Source organism: Abramis brama, assembly GCF_963993115.1.
Source record: "Abramis brama genome assembly, chromosome: 2".
NCBI classification, from domain to species: domain Eukaryota; kingdom Metazoa; phylum Chordata; class Actinopteri; order Cypriniformes; family Leuciscidae; genus Abramis; species Abramis brama.
In genome coordinates, this window is record NC_139964.1 from 49329329 (window position 1) to 49352523 (window position 23195).

General features: G+C 35.0%; 1 protein-coding gene across 1 annotated transcript; it reads left to right on the forward strand.

The window, feature by feature from the left end:
- The first annotated feature begins 797 nt into the window (after positions 1-797).
- pdcd4a (programmed cell death 4a) lies at positions 798-19497 on the forward strand. Its single transcript, XM_084104659.1, has 12 exons — positions 798-1035; positions 1207-1280; positions 5099-5398; positions 5745-5842; positions 8944-9057; positions 12203-12424; positions 12620-12717; positions 13508-13622; positions 15674-15781; positions 16647-16757; positions 17974-18113; positions 18253-19497. Exons 2-12 carry the CDS (start codon positions 1235-1237, stop codon positions 18302-18304), a joined length of 1404 nt encoding a protein of 467 aa, XP_083960785.1. The 5' UTR covers positions 798-1035; positions 1207-1234; the 3' UTR covers positions 18305-19497.
- The last annotated feature ends 3698 nt before the right edge of the window (positions 19498-23195 follow it).

A 23195-nucleotide genomic window follows, 5' to 3' on the forward strand; every position in this document is an offset into this window, starting at 1 on the left:
TTGAAGGCGGAAGTCTACAAACACATTATAATACAGCTTTAAATCTTTAGTTTTCCTTTTCAATACATTCTTGTATTCAACAGTATTTACTTGAAAAACACATAGATCGCTACTTACAGAGAGAGAGAGAGAGAGAGAGAGAGAGAGAGAGAGAGAGAGAGAGAGAGAGAGAGAGAGAGAGGTGACTTATCACATCAGACAGAATGTGTGGATGCGTGCAAAGAAAAACTATAAAGATTGAAATAGCAATCACAGTTATGTTTGATGTCCAGAAAGCGACATAGATATATAAAATCCTGCAATTTATAGTAGCCTACGGCTAAAATGTACAGATTAACTAAATTACAATATCGCCTAATATTTTACGTTTTAAGTGATTTAAGTAAGTAATTTAGTATAGGCTACCACTTTTATTTTATTTTTACAGTCTATGGCTACAACACTGTATCAAAATCTGCACAACTCCAAACATTGAATTGTGTTTACCAAAGAAACAAACTCGTCAAACTCCGCCTAGTTTGCCATTGCTATGAGATTGGACAAAACGGTTTAATTCCAGCCCCTCCATTCACTCCCCATTACAAATCCAACACTACGGCGAAATTACTTCTCTCATGAATATAAATTTAGTGATGCTGACGTTGCTTAGTAGGCTTCCTGGAGCGTTGGACCATTCGGACCAGTCACGTAACGTATTTAATATTCATGAGTCACAAGTCACGTTCATTCGTCCACTTTAGAACAGTCCTACTAGACGAAACACACGTTGCGTAATTAATATGCATGAGGCTCACGCTACTCATGTGACGTGCTCTGAGCTGTCTGAAGTTGAAAACACTGTCCATGTTATTGCTTCCTCTCTGCAACGTGCACTTCTAATGCAAATATATATATTTTTGTAGACATTTTTGACTTGAATTTATTATTATTAAACAAGATATTTTTGCCGAATCTTCTAATTTTCCTCAAGGACTGTTTACTCTACCAGCTACCTTACTGCTAGATTTTAAGTGATAAGCGAGCCTTCAGTTTAAGGTGAGGTTAAGCTTAATGCATTTAACGTTACGACTGAAACGTAAATTACACCGGTCAGATCATTCGCTATGGTCAGACACTATATATCTTTTTGTTATTGTTATTTATGTCATCACGGGATTTTGCACGTTTGATATTGATGTGGTTACTACTTGTTTCCGTGATCTGCAGGCTTAGGAGGACGGTAAACAAGCGTATAATGGCGACTGAGATTGAAGCCTGGACCACTGCCACCCAAAACGATGGTACGAACATTTAAACCTCTGATTGCCTTAACAACTGCTCATTTATGTATTCAGCCTGCATTTGGCTAGTCAATGCATATGGTAGTTGGTCTTTTACGGTGTCGTTTTTGCAGACGACATGGGCTTTAGTTGCACTCATGTTCCACCATGTGCTCTGGCAGAAAGGCTTGTATATCGCATGTGTGGTGCAAACTTCTAGAAAAATAATCGGTGCATTATTGCATTAATACCATGATTTCACTGGTTGTTATTGTGAACGCATATAAGCAAGATAACTATTTCATGCAAAACTTTTTGCGGATAAGCATTTTATTTTTTAATAATTTCTCTGATACAAATAAAGTGGTCAAATACAAGCAACATTATTTCCCCATATTTTACACAAATTAACTATTGTTTATAATATAAACTCTACAACTTGGTACCAAAACAGTTAACCGCAAAACGAGCTAGCATTGTCATGTTTATTGCTGCAAATTTGGCTTATGAACAAACCAATATGGAATGACCGATTGTGTCATTAAATACGTTTCCTTTCTAATTATATCTATTTATGTTTGATCTTGTAGCCTATGCGATACAATCATTAAGCTTCTTTGTTATGGGGAAATTTGCTACAATATTAAAACATACGCCCCCTTGCTGAGATACCCGGATGTTTTTTTTTTCTTGCCACATGAGTTTGAATATAAATATTTCATGATTTGTTTTCGCGATTTTCATAAAAACAGCGTCCAGATCAGTGACCCAACACACACACACACGCACACACACACACACGCACGCACATATATAAAATATTATAGAACAATAATATGAACAGTGAATGTAACATTAGCTCTTACAACAAATTTTAACAGGCATAATTAGACATGAAAATAACCAAAGGACATATCTATTTGCTAAGCCAACTAATTTGATTCATATTCTTTTGGTTTCTCTGCCCAATATTTTCAAAAATTTCAATGTATTATTAAAAATACAATGAAAATACAAGTATCGGTAGTCGGTACTCAGCATTGGCAAGTACTAAAATAAAAGTATAGGTATCGGACTCGTTCTGGAAAAAGTGCTATGGTGCATCCCTACTTGTCATATCACTTTTTATGCCTTTTAAATTGTCTTTTATTGAGTTAAACACAAGTCAATTACACAAATACATAGAGATACAAGAGAACATTTTTAATGCTGTGTTCACCTTCAGTCATTTTCATTACTGGATTGGTTCTATTAATTTAAAATCAGGCGTAGGCCTACATTACAATACAGAAATATATATAGTTTATCTATAGTATAAATATATAATAAATATTCTAATATGACACAATATACATTTGTAATATACATATATTTTGTCCCTATGACACTGTTATTATTTAGCTGTTTTTTCCTTGCATATTTTCAGCAGACAGTAAAACGTTAAATGTTTACCTCTCAAACATTTATGAAAGTATATCACGTGTCACCATGTGCAGTTCTGGAGGAAAACAAGCTGATTATAGCTTAGACAATAAATGCACATAAACCAATGATAAATTAGTAATATATTTTTTTAGTATACCTATAACTTTTTTCTAACTGATGAAATTTTAATTTGATTAAAAAATGTCTGATACATCAGAGCATCTCTATTGGAAAGACATGTATTATATAAAAAAAAACATTATGTTGAATGTGTGTCTTTGTTCAGCTTGCAACAAACAAATGAGATATTTTTGACCCCATTCTATGAATACCAGCCAATTTTTGGATCCCTATAATTGTTTAACAATCATACTGCATAATATGTAATGCACAGACTAGAAAGGCAAATTTGCCCTACTAACTGTATTTGTTGTTGTAAAGTGGGACTAATGTACACCCCAAGAAGATGTCAAAGGGTGAATAAGCCATAGTTGTCAAAATAGATAAGACGTTTTCCTTTTATCATGTCACATTTTCCTTAATGACAGTTAAACTGCTGGTTAAACACACCCACCACACCTCCTGTTCTCCTGATTGCTTAATACTTAATACCAAAATGAATCAACATTGTTAATATTGAGCAATTTGTGGGGTTTTTTTTTTTTTTTTTGGATGTAGTTTAGACCTCTGGTGGCCTAGTCAAAAACTTTTACAGAACATAGCTACAACATTTTGAAGTAACACTTTTGATTTGGCCCTGCTGTGCCCATTTTGTGTTGCTGTTCCTGGCACTTTTAACAGGTTTAAACACTGTAGTAACTACAGTGTGGTTTCTCGTCTGATCAGAGCTAGTATTTTAGGACGGGAGTATTTATTACCATGAAGGCCACTCCTACTCCTCCCCATAACCCCCCCCCCATGTAGACCGTACACTGCCATATGTAGTCAGGCTTGGCAAGAGCACCAGAGAGGCATCAGAAAAAGCAAAGTCAGCTTTTCTGCCTCCTTGTGCTGCTGCTGCCCTCTTTATCTCTTCATTTGCTTGTCCTTTTGTGTAGTCCAGTGAAAGCAGAAAAAACACTTTTACACTCTAATGTTGTTTCAAACCTGTATGCATTTTTATTTTGAGTCTATCCCTTTAAAACAGAGTAGCATATGGTTTGTCAAGACATCTGTTTTTGGATGAACCTCAGCTCATATTTATTGCAGCTCTGAGATTAGCTTTGAGACATTGACTTGAAAGTGGACTCACTTTTTACATTGTGTTCTGGAATCATTTTTTACATTATGAGAAGTACTGCATTTCATGCATGTTTTCACTACAAGTATTGGGATATAATATCATGTTATTAAATTGCACCTTCATAACACATGCTCTTTTTGTTGCATGCCACCTTATCTCAGTGTAAACATGTCAGTAAGTTTATATGCACCTAAAGTCATGATTGATTGTAATAACCAAAACAATGAACGGGACAAAACAAAGTTCAATAGCATTTACAATAGTTTTTGCTATAGTACCGGTATAGGTACAGCGAACCTTAAAAGTATGACCAGTTGAAGATTCTTCATATCCCTTTTTGGTGTAAAAAAATTGCAATTTATTTTTGAGTGAATTATTCCTTGAATGTCAGGTACCTTCTCCTTCCATATTGGTGACACAAGAAGCAGTGCATTGTTTAAAATCTGCTGCTCAGTAAATGACAATAATGTGTATAGTTTTTCCCCCCACATTATTTTAAACGCCAAGATTGTGCAAGAATTTTGGCTGACAGTTCCAGAGCCTGAAATTCAGCAAATGAAACCTCTTGAATTAAGATGCTTGCATGCTTTTAGGGCTGATAACTAGAACTTTGTTTTAAGGTTTATCGGAGGTGAATATGAGACATGACCAGGTGTGCAGAAAAGATAAACATTTCTGCATGATAAAATTAAAGCTAAAGAAATTAAAGCTGATTGATGATTAAAATGCTTGGGGTGGTACATGTATGTCACTTGAAAATGTCAATATTTTTTTTAATTTTTTTTATTGTTTAGTTCTCTTATCCCCGGTTTCACATACAAGGCTTAAGCCTAGTCCCAGACTAAGATGCACGTTTGAGCTGTTTTAACTGAAAGCAACTTGCACTGACATATATCTTAAGCCCTGACTGTAAAAACCAGGCCATAAAGTGGTATGCCTGATTGATGTTTAAAACATATTTTTTGATGCATTTAAATGACAAATTGTGAATTTTCTTTTGGGCTTGTATTTTTCAGGAGCCTTAATTGTATATTTACATTTAAAGTAGTTTATAAAAATTGAAAACCAACAATATTCATAGTACACAATGCCAAGTTTTGAAGTATAAGCTAGATTAGTGCACAAGCTAGGAGTATCTTATTAGTGTTGATTCTGTCTGTGTCTGGTACAGGTGTGTTCTCACTTGAGAAAGAGCAGGATGGGGTGGATGGGATGTATGGCAGTGAGGATCTGAATGAGTTGGAGGTGAATGGGAACTGGACCCCTCAGGAAAAGGCCCTGCATGAGGCCAGACTGAAAGCTAAGGCTAAACGGCGCCTGCGTAAATCATCCTCCCGGGATTCCACTCGGGAATCACTTTCTGAATCGGTTTCTGGAGAGCTTTCTACCGATCCACACAGCCCCAAGGGTAAAAATGCTGTAAATGATCGAAAGTCACGGACTGGTAAAGGTCGAGGACTGCCCAAAAAAGGTGAGATTGTGAAATATGAATTGTTCTCTAATTATTTGTTTTTCCAATATATCAGTTAATTAAAGATAGATGGATACCAAATTTAGATGTTAATATAAACTACAAACCACCATTTAGTAACTTTGGTTATTTGTGTGGTATGACCAGAATCTTACATCACTGTTACAGTATTTATCATCATGATATATTTATTTAATGGATACAAAAGTTTATAAGTATATAAAAGTCGCCTCTTATGTTCTAGTTTCTATTGGATAAATGTTTTATATTTCAAATTCCTTCCTCCCTACCTTTTGCGTTTTTGGCTATCTTATAGCTGTTTTATTCTTATTGCCCCTATGAATAGGTGGAGCAGGTGGTAAAGGTGTGTGGGGAGCAGCAGGTATGGTATATGAGGTGGAGGAACCTGACGCAAAGGACCCCAACTATGATGAATCTGCACAGGTAAGAGTACACCTACTATTTACCTTTGCAGCCTATACATGAAGAATACTAGTACACTTTCATGCCAGTCAACACATGCACCTGCACCCAGATATCCCTGTTTATTTGTCAGCAAATGTCTGCCAAATGCAAGTAGTTTGTCCAAATTTATAATACCATATAACAGTAGGCGAAAAGTACTTGGATTATCTACTACTTCCGACAAGGTTCTGAAGTGTGTATCCACTGGACACTTTACTATCTATACTTTTTTTTACTTTTTTTGAATGGGTCCTATTATGCTTTTTCAACTTAAGTTAGTGTGTAATGTTGCTGTTTGAGCATACAAAAGATCTGCAAGGTTACAAAGCTCAGAGTTAACTTCCAAAGGGAGATATTTTATTTAACAGAATCCACTTTCCAAGAATTACAATGAATGGCTCGTTTTGACTACAACGCGTTTTTTCCGGATCTTGTGAAATCATAATGTTACTCATTTAAATAATCTCCTCCCATAGAATGTGCAAAAAAGGTGCCTGGTTGAGCTGCATTAGAGAAGACAGTGTTGTCGCTATGTCAAAGAGACACTGTTTTTTCCACCCGTTTCCAAAACTCATTTGTTTGACCTTCCTAAAGCTGACGAACTTAGAGTTGTTAAAATTAATTTTAAACACTGTTCCTGAACATTATAACCCCAACGTTTATCTGTGTGCTGCACATTTAATGGAGAACAGCTTCCAGAAACTAAGAGAGTACAATGCAGGCTACGCACAAAAGCTTCTCCTGAAATGGAGCAGTTCTCACTTTGTCGGGACAATCTGTTGTTTTTGGATAACAACTTGCAAGTATGTCTTATTATTTCTAGTTGCGTTTTCTACCAACAGTTCCAATTATAAGTTTTATGTTGTTGCTACAATGTAAACAAAGGGCAAAGCTCTTTAGCTCCGCTCGCCTGCTAGCCAAAATGAGTGTTTATATATTGTTTACTGTAGCATTTGTAAGCTCTCGCTTTTGTAAGGATGTTCACCGCCCCTTAGGAAAATTAACCATGGTTTTGTGATCGATTACTCTTTGTATTGCCATAGTTTTCTGACAAGTATCATGATGTAGACGATGTAGATGAAATACTCCAAGGCAATCACATGGTAAAGTAAATGGCCTTTAATGAACTGGGCTAAATCATTAAAACCAGTTGAAAGTAGATCTACGCGTTTCGGCAACACAGCCTTCTTCAGGACTGTCCTGAAGAAGCTGTGTTGCCGAAAAGTGTATATCTTTTTTAGATCTACTCCTTAATATTTACATCTGAGTCGAGCAGCTCATGGTAAGGGGCGTGGCATTTCCTGAACATGCGCTTAGCGGTGCCAATCACAACATTGGGCCAGCCAACCAATTACAACACATTTCGTATTTAAAGGGGTCATATAATGCCATTTTTGTACAAGCTAATATGATTCTTTAGGGTCTAAATTAAAAGTTTGTAATATACTTTAATTAAAAATTCTCATTAGAATTGTAAGAAAATACTAATTTTACCTGGTCAAAAACAGCTCTGCTTTCAGCACGCCGTTTCAGTGCATGTGTCTTTAAATGATAATGAGCTTCGCTCTGTTCTGTGTGTACACCGTTTGTAACACAACAACCATAACACGTTGTTCATTATAAACGTGGGATTATGAATTATATTGAGAACGTCATACATAGAAAACATGCCGTAATGTACCTTTAGTGTAAAAATAGCTGCATTCATCGTGAAGCGTGCCAGCAAGCGATTTGCAAAGATTAATATAGGCCTAAAGGTTAAAAAAACGTTACACTCACTTCAGTTCTTCTGTAGGTTCAGCAGGAACACGAATAGTTGGTACAGACAATACAGGAGCAGCTTCTTAGCAAAAACAGCTTTATACTGACCTCGTTTGTAAAGCAGTCTCGAGTCTGGTAAAATGATTCACGCACATGAAAGCATTGACGTTGATCGTGGGGAATATTCCATTCGAAAACAAACTCAGCCACTGCATCTTCAGCTATACGGTTTTAGGAACATCAACATGACTGCTGTGTTCCTTATTGCACCCAAGAACAGAACACCACAATCGCTTAGACGCCATTCTGCAGTGCTCCAGCTATCACAACAATGACGCGCCGGTCCGTGCGGGCTATGATTGACAGCTCACGAGCGAGGGCGGGGCTGTGTTGAAACGCTAACTGTCAATCAACAATCGTGGGAGGGGCGTCGATTTTGTGACGTCAAAAATTCGAACAGCTTGATTTGAGATGAGGGGAAACATATAAGAAGATTTAAAAAAAAACACTTGATGGATTTCTATCATTTTATGATGGTTGTGTACAGGCACTGCCAACACACATTTCAGTACAATCAACTTGTAAAAGTGCATGTACCATTATATGACCCCTTTAAAGGAGGGGCTTCATTGAAACATCAGTGTGTTCAGGCCAGACTGGGGAAAGAGGTGCTGTAATAATGTAAAATATGTGAAAAATACTGTTTTTTTGAACAATCAAGCATGAAAACATATTCTAGTACACCTCAAAAACAAAATCAAGACTTTGTAAAAGGGCGTAGTAGGACCCCTTTAATGGTCATGAAGTACATTTCAAACCAAATGTAGCACTTGCTATACAGTATGCGATTTCAGACACAGCTCATGTATATAGAGCCCAAATCAAATATGGTGATGTCAATAATATCATTCCTGCGTCATGACATGACCACCAATGAGGTTTGATGTTTTGAATGGCATGAGGGCAAGTAAATAATGACAGCATTTAAATTTTTGTTGAACTAGTCCTTTAAGAATCAGAGTCAGTGTTTCTCTTGTTCAGTTGAGTGGGATGTGAGCTAAAAGTGGTTCTGGCAGCCCTGCTGATATTCATGCTGTTTGAATACTGCTGTTATGCTAATCAGTGCACTGTATCACCCAAGTGTTTAACAAACACAGATGGGCTGCAGCAATGACAGTTTACTGGAGAGATCTACTAGGGAAAATAAAAGATGATTTTTTTTTTTTTTTTTTTTTAATGATTTAGTATTTGTTTAATTGATTTGTTATCCCTTTGTTAAAGGTGTTTTTTCTAGTGTCAGACTCTTGTTTGTTTATCAGGGAGACACGGTATATGCTACAGTAGTACCGGAGCTGGACGAGAGAGAACTCGAGAAGACCATCAACCCCATTGTGCAGGAGTACTTTGAGCATGGAGACACCAAAGAGGTGGAGGTGAGCTATAGCTTAACACAAAGCCAGATGCCAAATAACAGAAACTTTGTTTCAGTAGTGTTAGTAGCTAAACATTCCATTCCCATTCATTGAATACCATTAGAGCAATGCTTCTCATCCAGGAAGCTGGGGCCCACTAGGGGAAATTAAACCAAGCCTTAAAAAAAGATGAAAAAAATCTAAATCAAAATATGACTTATTTATAATTCACCCCCTGTTCACACTGATGATGTAAAAAAAAAAAAATTGTCTTTGTATTTGGAATCTAAATATTTTTTTTGTATAAGACATTTTCTACGATAATGTGTGCAAGCTCCTCTCCTGGTTGAACTTTGATATGTTTTTGAGCTTAGACACTGAATTAATTTGTTTATCTGTTAATTCAGGGGTGCAAAACACAGTCAGGTCCACACAGTCCTGTAGAGTTTAGTTCCAAACCTGCTCCAACACACATACCTGGGCTGCATCCTTGAAGAACATTAATCTCTTAGGATGTCTGGAATCCTGAAATTTAATTTACAGAACTAGGACTGTCGGGCCTTTAAATATTGAAGTCAAAAAAGTTAAGAACCACTACATTAGAGCATCATACTGGTCTGATATACAGTATTCTAATTGCTCCTCAGAATTTAAACCAGTTAAATGAATAGTTCACCCAAAAATTATCCCATAATTTACTCCCCCTCAAGCCATCCTAGGTGTATATGACATTCTTCTTTCAGCCAAACAGCGATGGGTTTTTATAAAACCGGCAACGGCTGTACACACATTCACAAGAGCGTAAATTATGGGATAATTTTCATTTTTGGGTCAACCTTTCCTTTAAACCTCTGGGGTCGGCAAACGCGCTGGCGCATTTTGCTCGATTTCTTTTCACATAGCAGCAAAATAGACTTAAAATACAAATTTATGGTCATACAGACTTAAGAAATATGAAAAAATAAACTGTAAAATGTCTACTTTTTTTTTGTCCACTTACAATTGAAAAAACATTGTGCTTTTGTAAAGTAAAGAAAATAAACAGGGTGTGCTTTCTGCCTCTTCGTGAACTTTTTATCTGGAGCACGTCTCTAAACTTAAAACTCAGCGAATACTATTCACCCAGGCATGAGCTATATGTCTTTATAATCATTTAAGTGTCTACTTTTAAAGATCTAATTCAAAACGAAAACAAATATTCTCTGTTTATGTAAACTGTATGAAAAGGGAGAGATGTCAGTCGTTCTCATTACAGATCATTACAACTCATTATCTGCTGATGTGAACACGTCCACAGAGCGCGCGCACTATTCAAACGCAAATGATCTGAGGCAATCAATGCAAACCTATCAACGCCCACATCAGCTGGATAAAACACATCGTTTAAATAAGAATCATGTACTTTACGTCGTCTTGCGATGCTGTGAGGAATAATAATAGCATTATAGTAATATAATCCTGGAAAAATTTACCTCAGAAGTGCTGGTTTAGTTTCATTTCGAGGAGCGGGCATCAGTGCAGCGGGCATCTGTGCAGTTCATTCACACTCGCCCTTACATTAGTAAACATGTTATTTTTACATAAACACATCTACTAGTTTAGCTTTTACCAAACTGTATTGCTATACTGAGATGAGTAAAAATCGACTGAAATATGTTGAAATAAAATGTCTTTGTATAAGCAACGTATTAAACTGCAAATTACCATTTATATGCTCTAAAATATCATAAAAACGATATTTTACAGACGAAATATGAAAGACAACATTTTGTTGACTAGTTTTGGATAGATTTAAAGTTTTTACTGTAAAATAGACTACTGCCACATCAAATAAGCTTTTGTTCGCCAATTTCTGCTCATATGTTAAATATATAGTATGTTTTGTCAAAAATAAAGTCATCAACTAAAATGCTATTATAGTGTTTGTTCCAATGTAGGCTATATTCAAACTAATGAATCCTTAACTTTGAAATACGTATGATAAAATGTATACTTTTTAAAAAGAAAGATTACACTTGAAATATTGTTATGATTTACATGTGAAAACTTTTTAATAAAATAGCAAAACAATATATTTACAAGGTAGATGTAAACAAAACCTTAATAGGTCAATATAAGCCTTCTCATTAAATTATTTATTATTGTGTTTTATTAGTGACAAATTTGGGGAGAGGATACATATTCCAAGACTTTCTGAAAATACTGTATGGAAATTAACTGCACAATTACTAGAAATGTTTACCTTGGATATTATACAATTTGCATGCATACAAAATTTGTGGAAAAGACAAAACATTTTCAAGATGTTTCCAACTCTAACTTTGAACCAATTCTGTAGAATGGCCCATGTAGCCTATTTGAACAGGATTTGTTTCCAGGTATGACTATATACTGAAAATGTGCTTTTGACTTTCATTTATATTTGGATTTTTTGTATATATATATATATATAATATTATTATTATTATTATTATTATTATTATTATTATTATTATTTTTATTTATTTTTTTTAATTTTATTTATTATTATTATTATTATTTATTTTTTTTTGTCCTCGCATTCTTTCTTGTGGTACCCTCTCAGTGACATACCTGACTGAAAGGCTCATTATGCGGGTCATTGTCTTCTCAGATGTGAATCAGAGCATTTTTCATGATCATTCACGCTCCCACGCATATTGCCTTTCCAAACAAAAAGTGTCTTACAAAATTTAAATCAATGTATTGTTTTATGTGAATGATTAGGCAGGATGATTTTCAGATCATTTTGAAGCAAAAACTCTAGGTGACAACATCCATTAGTCAAAAGTCTTGTGGACACATATTTAGTATGTGTTTTGTGGCCTTATTTCAGAAACTTTCATTTTTATTTTTTTCAATAACCATGCATAAACATTATTCTCTCAAAAATACAAACATGTACAAACATGTTGCTCACATATTATGGTAGCCCTGTTTGTGCTGAATAGAGTGTAATGACAGCTTTGCCATTAATATGTTTATAAGCAACTGAAAAAAGCACAAATGTCAGGGCATGTCAAAACATCTCAAGGACCCCAAAAACACCTTAGACCCCAGAGGGTTAATTCACCTCCCAGCAATTTTCCACAGTCTTTGTAAGTTGTTGATCTAAACTTTTATTTCTGCTTCCTTCTTTGTCTGGTAGATGCTTCTCAAAGAGCTGAACTTGGGCCATCACAGATATGAGTTCTCCTCTCTGGCTGTTTCTCTGTCTCTGGAAGGCAAGGCCAGCCAAAGAGAGCTTACATCACGTCTTCTCTCAGACTTATCTGGAAAGGTGCTCTCTGAAAGGGACATGTCACGTGCGTTTGACAAAATACTTAAAGAACTGCCAGACCTCATCCTGGACACACCGGAGGCCCCACAGGTAAGGGAAAAATGTCATATGACAATGAAAAATTCCATAAAAAGGATAATATTATTAAAAGATTAAAAAATATTATTATTCAATCAAGTTCACTTTTTATTTCACTCACTCATTTGTTTATTTATTCATCCTCATGTCATTCCAAACCTGTATGAGCACATTCTCTATAATACCTGGTTCCTTTCTTTTCTTCAGATGCTTGGTCAATTTATTGCACGAGCCATTGCTGACCACGCTTTACCCATGAGTTTCCTTGACTGTTACAAAGGCAAGGTGGATTGTGACCATGCCAGGTGAGCTTGATGTGACAGTCTTGGTTATTTGGGTAATTTGCTTGGATATTCACCAGGCAGTCTTGTGTCCAGATTATAAATAAGTATTCTGTTACTCAGTACATAAACCTACATTTTATGCAGAACCTTCATTGCATCACAGACCAAATTGTAATTAACGTGAAAAGTGTTGAATGCAGGTGCTTTAAGGTTTCAAGGTTTTGACGACCATTTTTAGTTAAATTCAGGCAGTCACGATGATAATGGGATTTTGGGTCAGTGTGGGATTTGGGGTGGGAATTTACCATCTGCCACCAGCCAAATGTGATAACAGTGGCAGAAAGATTTGCCTTGTCACTACGTAACGGTGGTGACTGCCTCTGATTGGCCCTTGATGAAACATGCTTTTGCTTTGTAACAGTGAAGCATGTTTGTAGAAGTAGCATTTTATTATCTTGTAGCACAGATGGAAAGAAGCACATCCCAATAAGACTGAACCCACAAGCAGCCTAATCGACTAGGGCTACTTGTCGACTAGTCACTCAAGCAGTTTTCACATTCCTAAAAGGGATTTATGAATGGCGTGTATTTGAATTAAAAAGTTAAAATGGCTACTATTAGAACTAAAGTGGTAAATTGTGCTTTTACCAGTCATTGTGGCTTGTGGGCAATGAAGGTAATTTAGATTGAATATGCAGTTTTATCTAATGTGTGAAATCATTCTTTTTGTTCTATGTTCTGTATTATCTGCTTCTGACACACTGATATGCTGTTCCCATGTTTGTGTGTTCATGCCTTTTATTACTGTTAGAGCTGCACTGGACAGAGCATCAGTTCTGCTCTCCATGAAGAGGGAAATCATGCGGCTTGATAATGTGTGGGGAGTTGGTGGCGGACAGAGGCCTGTCAAACATCTCATCAAAGAGGTAAAGTGAGGCCGGATTTCAAATCCCTCCAGCATTACCGATGATGGTACTAATGTAGGCTTATCCAATGATCATCCAATCATTAATTCAAGTACTTTTAAACAATTCAAGCGCAATAGGGCTTTATCACACTTCCGCGTTCGAAAAGCAGAAGCTTCAAATAGGAGCGTAAAAAAACTTCCACTCCAGCCTGTATCAATGGCTGTGCCCATAGCATGGGATTGGTTTGATTTTGTTTTTGTAAAATTCAGCACAAATACCTCTTCTAAAGACACCAGCCTTAGTTTACAATCATTAATTGAGTATTGTGAAACAAAGAAAAAATGTGTCATCATATTCCAACGCATATTTTGTGATTTAAAGGGGAGCACGCAAGCCATACTGTATGTGTGAGCGCAATACTTCAGAATCCGATCACCTTATTTTATTGCATAACTACAAGAATAGAATACAAACAACATACTGTATCACATTAAAGATCATTAGAATTAGGCAAATCTTAAAATATTAATTAAGACTGAAGTCTGTTTTATGGGGATTCAATTAAAGGTTGGGGAAAACTTATTGTATTAAACCATAATGTTCACATTTTTTCATGCACTTACTTTATGATGCTTTCTTCAAATTGAATTTTCCAGCCCATAGACATTTATTCCAAAATAACTGTTTTGATCATCGTAAACGTATCATCCGTGTTTGAGTGCAGTGATACTGTAGACAATAATGGGTGGTAATATAATGCAAAAATAAACTAAATAACATTAAAAATAAAATGAAATCATTCCTCTGGCAGTAACTTGAGCTGTGCGCTGCTCGTTAATATCGGCAGCGCTGACAGTCACGTCTCTCAGATCATGTTACACATTAGAATGAAAGATGACATGCATGGTGGGGTATCATGCAAGTCTAAATAAACAGTTTTGAACATTGACTTTTTTTGTTAAGTGAAACTAAATGAGTATAATTTTCTTCTCAAAACTGCCGTCCGTCCATTGACAATAATGCAGGGGGAAATTCCTTTACGCTACTAAGTGGAGCAGAATGTGACGACACGCGGACTGTGATAAAGGCTTTTTTAATGACGCAAAAGAGAACTAAATTCAGTATTGGCGTGCTGTCTATGAAATTTGCGCACAGAAAGACACTTCTTAGATAGCCTGCCAGTACTGATTTGAGTTGTCTTTTGCGTCTTATCTCACTTGAATGAACAAAAACAAAAAGTGATATCAAAATGCCAGTATCAGGTGACATTTAAGATGAGAATGAACAGGCGCAAAAAAATATTTAGCCAAAAATTATGCAGTGCTGAGCCAAAAGAATACATGTAAAAGAAGAACAGAATACAATGTACTTAGCATATCACAATAAATTTGAACATTGTAACATGCTAGAGTCAGAACCTTCAGTTCGGGAGCTTGCTGCTTATTGTGCTTGTTTGCCACATTGAGGACACATTTGTCTCTGTGCAAAGGAGAGCTTCCAAGGTGAGAATGTACATGCAAAAGCATTAGCAATGCTAACTGATTAATATGCTAAACTAGAGTATTAACCATTAACAAAGTTTACTGTTAGTTTGATAGCTGAAGAGCCACATTAGAAAGAATAACTAATGGTTAGCATAGTAAACTACATAGCATAAGACAACAAATACAAATTTTGGAATGTTGTTTTACTGTAACAGTAGCAATAATCAAACATCTATTTGGTCCTTTTTGTGTGGCTCAGTCCAAAGATCATCTGAGCCGATTTTGGACAAAATTGGACAAGATTTGTAGTAGGAGTTGACAACAAAACTTTAAAATGACAGACAAGCAAAATTACAGAAAATTATAAATAGAATATTGTTGGAATCAGCATAACCCATGGAATATAGTGAGACAAAGAAAACAAAAAAGTTTGGGTAAAAACACTATCTCTTGAAGGCTAGGTGAAGAATTGAATTATCTTCAAACTTCTTGGGCACAAAACATGTAAATGAAGAAACTCAAATTTTGTTCAACATCCTACACCTTATTTGCCGTTTATATATTCTGTTGCTGTTTGTTTTACAGATGAACCTGCTGCTAAAGGAGTACCTGGTGTCAGGTGTGCTCTCTGAGGCTGAGCACTGTCTGCGAGATCTAGAAGTGCCACACTTTCATCATGAACTGGTCTATGAGGTATGGATGAACATTTCACATACTAAAATAGTCAATATATTGAATGCACATAAATTGTCATCTTTGTCATCATTGTCATATATGACAATATATAAAAATGACTATATACAGTTTATAGTACTGTCCTAAATAAGTTATTTTACATAAAAGATGTTTACATAAAGTCCACAAGACAAAAAAAATAGCTGAATTTATAAAAATAACCCTTTTCAAAAGTTTACGTGCCCTTGATTCTTAATACTGTGTGTTGTTACCTGGATGATCCACAACTTTTTTTACATTTGTCCTGAGGAGTTAAACTGCCCAATGTTCTTCAGAAAAATCCCTCAGGTCCTGCAAATTCTTCAGTTTCAGTATCTTTTGCATATTTGAACACTTTCCAGCAGTGACTGTATGATTTTGAGATCTTTTCACATTGAGCACAATTGAGGGACTCAAACACAACTGTTAAAAAAGGTTCAAACATTCACTGATGCTCCAGAAGGAAACATGATGCATTAAAGGCCAGGGATGAAAACTTTTGCATTTGAAGATCAAGGTAGATTGTAATAAAATGTTACAAATTTACAATTAATTGAAATACTAATTCATTTGTCGTCCGTGAAAAATATAAGTATCTTCTGCTGCTTTCGAAGGGCAGTGCTAAAATATATATATTTTTATATTTAAACAAAATAAGAAAATTTGGACATCTTCATCCTGTTCAAATTTTTTAATTTCCCGGCTCTAAATGCATTGTGTTTCCTTCTGTAAAATATCTTATTCAGGACAGTACTAAATAAAAAATAACATGCATTTTGTATGATTCCTCTCATTCCTCTTCATTCTGATTTCTCTCACCTGTTTTTCTGTCTGGTTGATATAGGCTGTGATTATGGTACTAGAGTCTACAGGTGACACAGCCATACAGATGATGGTCAAACTCCTGAAGGTGTTGTGGCAAACCGGCCTAATCACTCTGGACCAGATGAACAGGGTTTGTACAAACTTGACTTTCTTTTTTTTTTTTTTAAAGCTATTATGCAGCTGGGTGATATACTGTTACCAATTAGCTAAAACTGTCTAAACATTCTACCATTATTCTTCTAGTAATTTCAGATCCTAATTATTGCTTACTATTATTGTTATTTTAATTATTAACCAACAGATGGTACTGTTTATAATGGCGTAAAACCATTGACATCACAGGGAAACACGTCTTCGGTGATTCTAGATCTATTCTGAAAATTAGTTTTTTCCACATATGTGCGATGGCACTTGTATGTGCTAGAGACAGCTGTGTTCTGCTTGCTGCCAGTTACACACGCACAAAACCGCTGAACGAGTATATAAACTTGCATAAGGTTTCATGGTCCAAACCAAATTAAACGGCAATCGTGGACTTCATTGCACAGGATATATGCGGTTTCACCTGCTGGTATTCCAAATTCTCTAACAAGGCATCATTTATGCCATTTGAAATTGTTACAAATTACTTTGTATTTACTTTGTGTTTTAAAGCTATATGTAATAATGAACTTAACATACAATTGTTTTGATTTGAGTATGTGTATGTTTTTTTTTTAAATAAAATGCATTTAAAAAATGAATTTATCGATCGGAGAAAAAAAGTACCGTTTTAGAATTGAATTGTGATTCCTAGAATTGGAATCATAATCGGATAGTGAGGTGCCCAAAATTTCCCACGATTCACTACGATAGTGGATGGTGATTTATTCAAAGTTTTTTCCAGTCATCACTAAATTTGGGTCTGTTAATCTTTGGATCATGGTTGTATTCAAAATGGTTTGCTTTTGTAACGTCAGCAGAAGTTTCTCAGCGAAGCTTGTTGTATTGATATCCAACTTGACCTGGTCATTTGAAGGTTGCAGGTTCAAACCATGCAGAGGAAAGTCTGAGAGCCATTATTGTTGTGCTTGTGAGCAAGGGACATAAACCCACATAGTAGTCACAAAGTAGTCTTTATTTATTCATTTTCCATATTTGTAATAATCTGGCATTAAACTTGTTACAGTTGTAATATTTTAGCTTTATCTGCTCATAACAATGACTTTCAAGTCAATAATTGAATTCCACATAATTCAATAATTTGGATCTGACCAGGTTAAATATGGAATTGCTCCAACATGGTTGGCAACATTTTCCATCTAGTTGTTTGTGAGAGAATTAATGGGTTTGCGTGTTATACACAGGGCTTCCAGCGTGTATATGACGAGCTGCCAGAGATTAACCTGGATGTGCCTCATGCACACTCCATTATGGAAACCTTTGTGGACCTTTGTTACCAGGAGTCAGTCATCACTAAGCAGCTGAGGGATTTCTGTCCAACCAGGTCAGAGACTTGCATCTTCCCTGTTTATCGATGTTCTTTAGAGAATAAGGATTTTTAGTTTGTTACTGTCTGATATTTGATGGTAATTCTCTTCCTGTGAACACTAGCATTATGACAAATGTATTCCTGTGGCCAACAGGGGGCGTAAGCGCTTTGTGAGTGAGGGCGACGGAGGGATCGTGAAAAGCTAGAAGAATCAGGAGAGCTCCGCAGGACCCTGATGCTGAGCAGGCTGGGATCTCCTGCACTTCCATGGGAGTCTGTCCTCACTGTCTTGCTCATCTTCCGAGTACACAGAAATATTCAGCCTCAGAAATGATATCATGTAGAAGAGTGACAACTGAGAAATGCTGTTCTCTCCTCTATTACAGGCTTTGTTTCATTTGTTTGTGAATTTATGTGCGTTTGTATGCAGCATAAATGCTGCAGTGAAAAAAAGAAGTGAGGGGAAATCAGCAGTTTCAGATGGCCATGAAATACAGTTTGGGTTGAGGGATTAATTTTGCTTTATCTTTTTTAGCTTAAGTTGTTTTTCTGTTTTTGTTCACAAGTGTTCACTTGTTAGTGTTCACAGTGATCTCCCAGTTTTTGCAATGTAATGCATAAAATATGAAGTATTTAGAATAAGGTATTAAAAGAATTTGTGCTATTCAACGGAAGTGCTTAATCTAACTGTTGGGCCAAAATACAATATTTTATGAAACGATTGGGGTCACTTCTAATTGTTTTCATTTGATTGCATGTTTATCTTCAAATTTGTCTTATTGCATAAAGAAATCATACGTTTACAGATTCACAAGGATCTGGTAGATTTTTGGTTAGCTGCATACAGACTTTTTTTTTTCTTCTTTTTTTCTCAATGCTTATTCATGGTTTATGCCAAATGCATGTCAAGAAATTCTAATGTTTCTGGCTAGTTTTGACATCTTTGGATGTTTTAGCTGCCAAGGAATGGAGGAGAGAGAGAGCATCATCACCTCTCAGTCAGGCTGATGCCTGTGAGACTTTTGTCTCCCATCTTCATAGCAGCCTAAAGTTTTGTACCCCTGTTTGATGAAGTTCAGAACATCCATTTTCATATTTAGTCCTTGTATTTATTTGGACAAAGAGAAGCCAGCTGAGACATTTAATTAAAATATCTATCATTTTTGAAGTGGTAAACTTTTCAGCAATCAATACTTAGTCTCAGTTATAATATGATGGGTGAACTTTTTTTTTTCTTCTTTTTTTTTTACTTTTGTCATGCGATCAGTCTTTGTGTCTGCTTGTTCATGGGACACTTTTTCAAAGCAAAAACATTATTTTTGTCAACCAGCAGTTCCAGAGTTCCAGCATTGAATACATTTTGACACTAATTATTTCAATAAAATTCATAATGCTCATATTCCTGTTTCTTTGTGATAGTTTTACACCCCCCCCCCCCTCCCCCCCCCATAGATTTTCCAGTCAATTTATATGTAGACATGTCAAAATACAGTACTGATTTGAAACTGGCTACAAGACCTAAAATTATGTTATAACATGAAACTAGTGATAAAATCACTTATCTGCTAATGTTGCACATTACCTTTCAAAATTTTAGGACTTGGAATTTTTTTTAAATGTTATTTGATTGAAAGAAGTCTCTTATGCTCACTAAGACTACATTTTTTTGATTCAGAATAGTGTAATAGCAGTAATATTGTGAAATACTACCATTTAAAATGACCATTGTAAAATGCCAATGTAAAGCTGAATATTCAGCAGCCATTACACCAGTGTTGTGTACTTCAGCAGTGCTGAGTAGATTACTTAAAAATTAATCCATTACTGAATACAAATTACATGATGAAAATCATGATTAGTAACGGGATCTATTACATTACACATTTTAGGTAAAATAATCTGATGACTTTTGACCTAACTCATTTATCACATTGATTTGTATAGAATAATCTTGTAGCATATTGATATAAAAATGCAAAGAGAAAGAAAATGTATTCCACTCTTTGTTAACGTGAAGTGCATTAAACATATGTCAGGCTTTCTCAAACTGGGGGTTGTGTAACTAGGGGGTTCGTAAATTAATGAAAAGCTAATAATTAAATCTTAAAAATTTTAAATTTAAAGAATTGTTTTTAAATAAAAATAAAACACTAAAAAAAAAAAAAAAAAAAAAAATATTTTACTTGTTTATGCTGAGTGGCCTCTCAAGCCGTTCTTGTGTGTGTAATTCCACAAAACTCGAAGACTTTCTGAATGTATAGGCTTAAGCAATATAGCTTCTTTTTTTTCTTTCTTTTTTTTGAAAGGAATTTTTAAAAGATAAAAATAAGAGAATTAGGAAGATTCTTTAAATTATGAATCATCTACAGCCATTTTGTGAATATATAGTGACCATGTAATCAATAAAAAAAACAAAAAAAAACTGTAGGCTTAAGTCTATAACGAGTATTTTAAAATCAAATTACAAGTAACCTAGACTTGTAACCTATTTCATTTTAGGAATTTGATTACATAATTCAGATAATTACTACCCACCAGCACCCTTCAGGAATCATTCTCCTGTCTAATGTGTTGGAAGAAACATTTCTTATTAATAACGCATACGGCATCGTGGTTTAAACCGTTCATTATTCAAACAGGGCATTGACAAAAATGAACATGTGGAGTGTGGACACACCATTTAATCCTTAAAACCTACTAGTATCTATTTTCATTAAGTACTAGTGCTTATTCTCTAGGTACTAGTGCCTATTCTTTAGATACTAGTACCTTTTTAAAAGATACTAGTAGTTATTCATTAGATAGTTATTATGTTTTTTAGAGACTGGTATTCATTCATTAGATCCTAGTAGGCCTATACCTATTAAATAGACACTAGTACTTATTAATTAGATTCTAGTGCCTATTAAATTGGTACTAGTACTTATTTATTAGATACTAGTACTTATTTATTAGATACTACTTATTCATTAGTTACTAGTCCTTATTATTAGATACTAGTACGTATTCATTATATACTATGCTTATTTCAATAGTGACTAGTAACTATTCTTGTGTTACTAGTGACACATTTTAAATTTTGCCATTGACTTCTATGGGGATCTGTCATTCAGATATCAACTATTTAGTTCTGACTGTATTCCAATTGTGACTAGTATGTATTTATTAGATACTAGTAGTTATTCATTAGGTACTAGTACTTATTTCTTAGCTACCTGATATATGGCAAGCCGTTTTATCTTAAATTGTACCCAGCGTTACTCGTCGTAATTCATTTTTACTAGTAAGAATTAAATTTGAGAGCTCTACAATTCAGTTCTTACTAGTAACAATTCCAATTAGAGAGCTCTACAAATTAATTTTTACTAGTCATATGTCTCCATTGACTTCCATTAATTTTTAATTACGGAGCTCTACAATTGAATTGTTACTAGTAAGAATTACAATTAGAGAGCTCTACAATTGAATTGTTACTAAGAATGCAATTGCAGAGCTCTTTAATTCAATTCTTACTAGTAACAATTTAAATAGAGAGCTCTACAATTCAGTTATTACTAGTAACAATTCCAAATGGAGAGCTCTCTAATTCAGTTGTTACTAGTAAGAATGCAATCGCATTTAATTTGTTAATTTATCGTTAATCTAGTAAATTTAATCCACTGAACACTGATGTGTGGTAATATAAAAACACTCTCCCAACAGCATACTGTTTCTTTTGAGCCTAATTCCTAGTCAAATTAAAATAATATAGTTGTATCACTTGTGATGGTGTTTTGTATAGATGTGGCCAGATGAGCAGTCTACCAATAACATTAGAGCGACAGCACTACCAACGCCCACAAGCGACTTCACAGTATAGAGACTAGCGACATACAGCGACAAAACCGCTGGCTGTGTGAACGGGACTTATGGTTCCACGTGGGTCACTCAATCAGCAGACATGTAACGTGCGATTAGAGTGATTGACAGAAAACCTGACAAGTTACATAACAATATGACCTTTTCAGCTCATCATGAACCTGAACATGAGAGGCCCCTGAACTTGGGAGGCCCCTAGGCCTCAGCCCTGGTAAGCCCGTGCATTAATGCGGCCTTGGGCACTAGTACCTAAAATATCTAATGACTTAGTAGTATTTATTGAATCTAGTAATAGTTACTGGTATCTAAAAAATAAGCACTAGTACCTAATGAATAACAACTAGTATCAAATATACTGTATATGTACTAGTCACAACTGGAATACATACTAGTCAGAACTGAATAGTTGATATCTGAATGACAGATGCCCATAGAAGTCAATGGCAAAAAAAATAATTTGTTAACAAAAGAATAGTTACTAGTCACTATTGAAATAAGTACTAGTATCTAATGAATAAGTACTAGTATCTATTTAATAGTTACTAGTATCTAATTAATAAGTAGTATCTAATAATAAATACTAGTAACTAATGAATAAGTACTTAGTATCTAATGAATAAGTACTAGTACCAATTTAATAGGCACTAGAATCTAATGAATAAGCACTAGTAGCTAATGAATAAATACTAGTACTCAATGGCATAGATACTAGTATCTAAAAAATAAGTACTAGTAGCATGAAAATAGATACTAGTAGGTTTTAAGGATTAAATGTTTTAAGGATTCAAACGGCTTGCCATAATAGTTGATATTTGAATGACAGATCCCCATAGAAGCCAATGGCAAAATAATAATAATTTGTTACTATAGTAACAAACTAAAGTATTTGTTACAAACCAGTGTATGGTTTGTTACTATAGTAACAAATGAATAGTTACTAGTCACTACTGAAATAAGAACTAGTATCTAATGAATAAGTAGGCTAGTATCTATTTAATAGGTACTAGTATCTAATAATAAGTAGCCTACTAGTAACTAATGAATCAGTACTGGTGGTATATAATAAATATGTACTAGTACCAATTTAATAGGCACTAGAATCTAATGAATAAGTACTAGTACTTAATGGAATAGATACTAGTATCTAAAAAATAAGTAGGCTAGTAGGTTTTAAGGATTAAATGTTAAAACGACTTATACACCCAGAGGCTGTTAGCATGTTATCATTGCATGCCATGC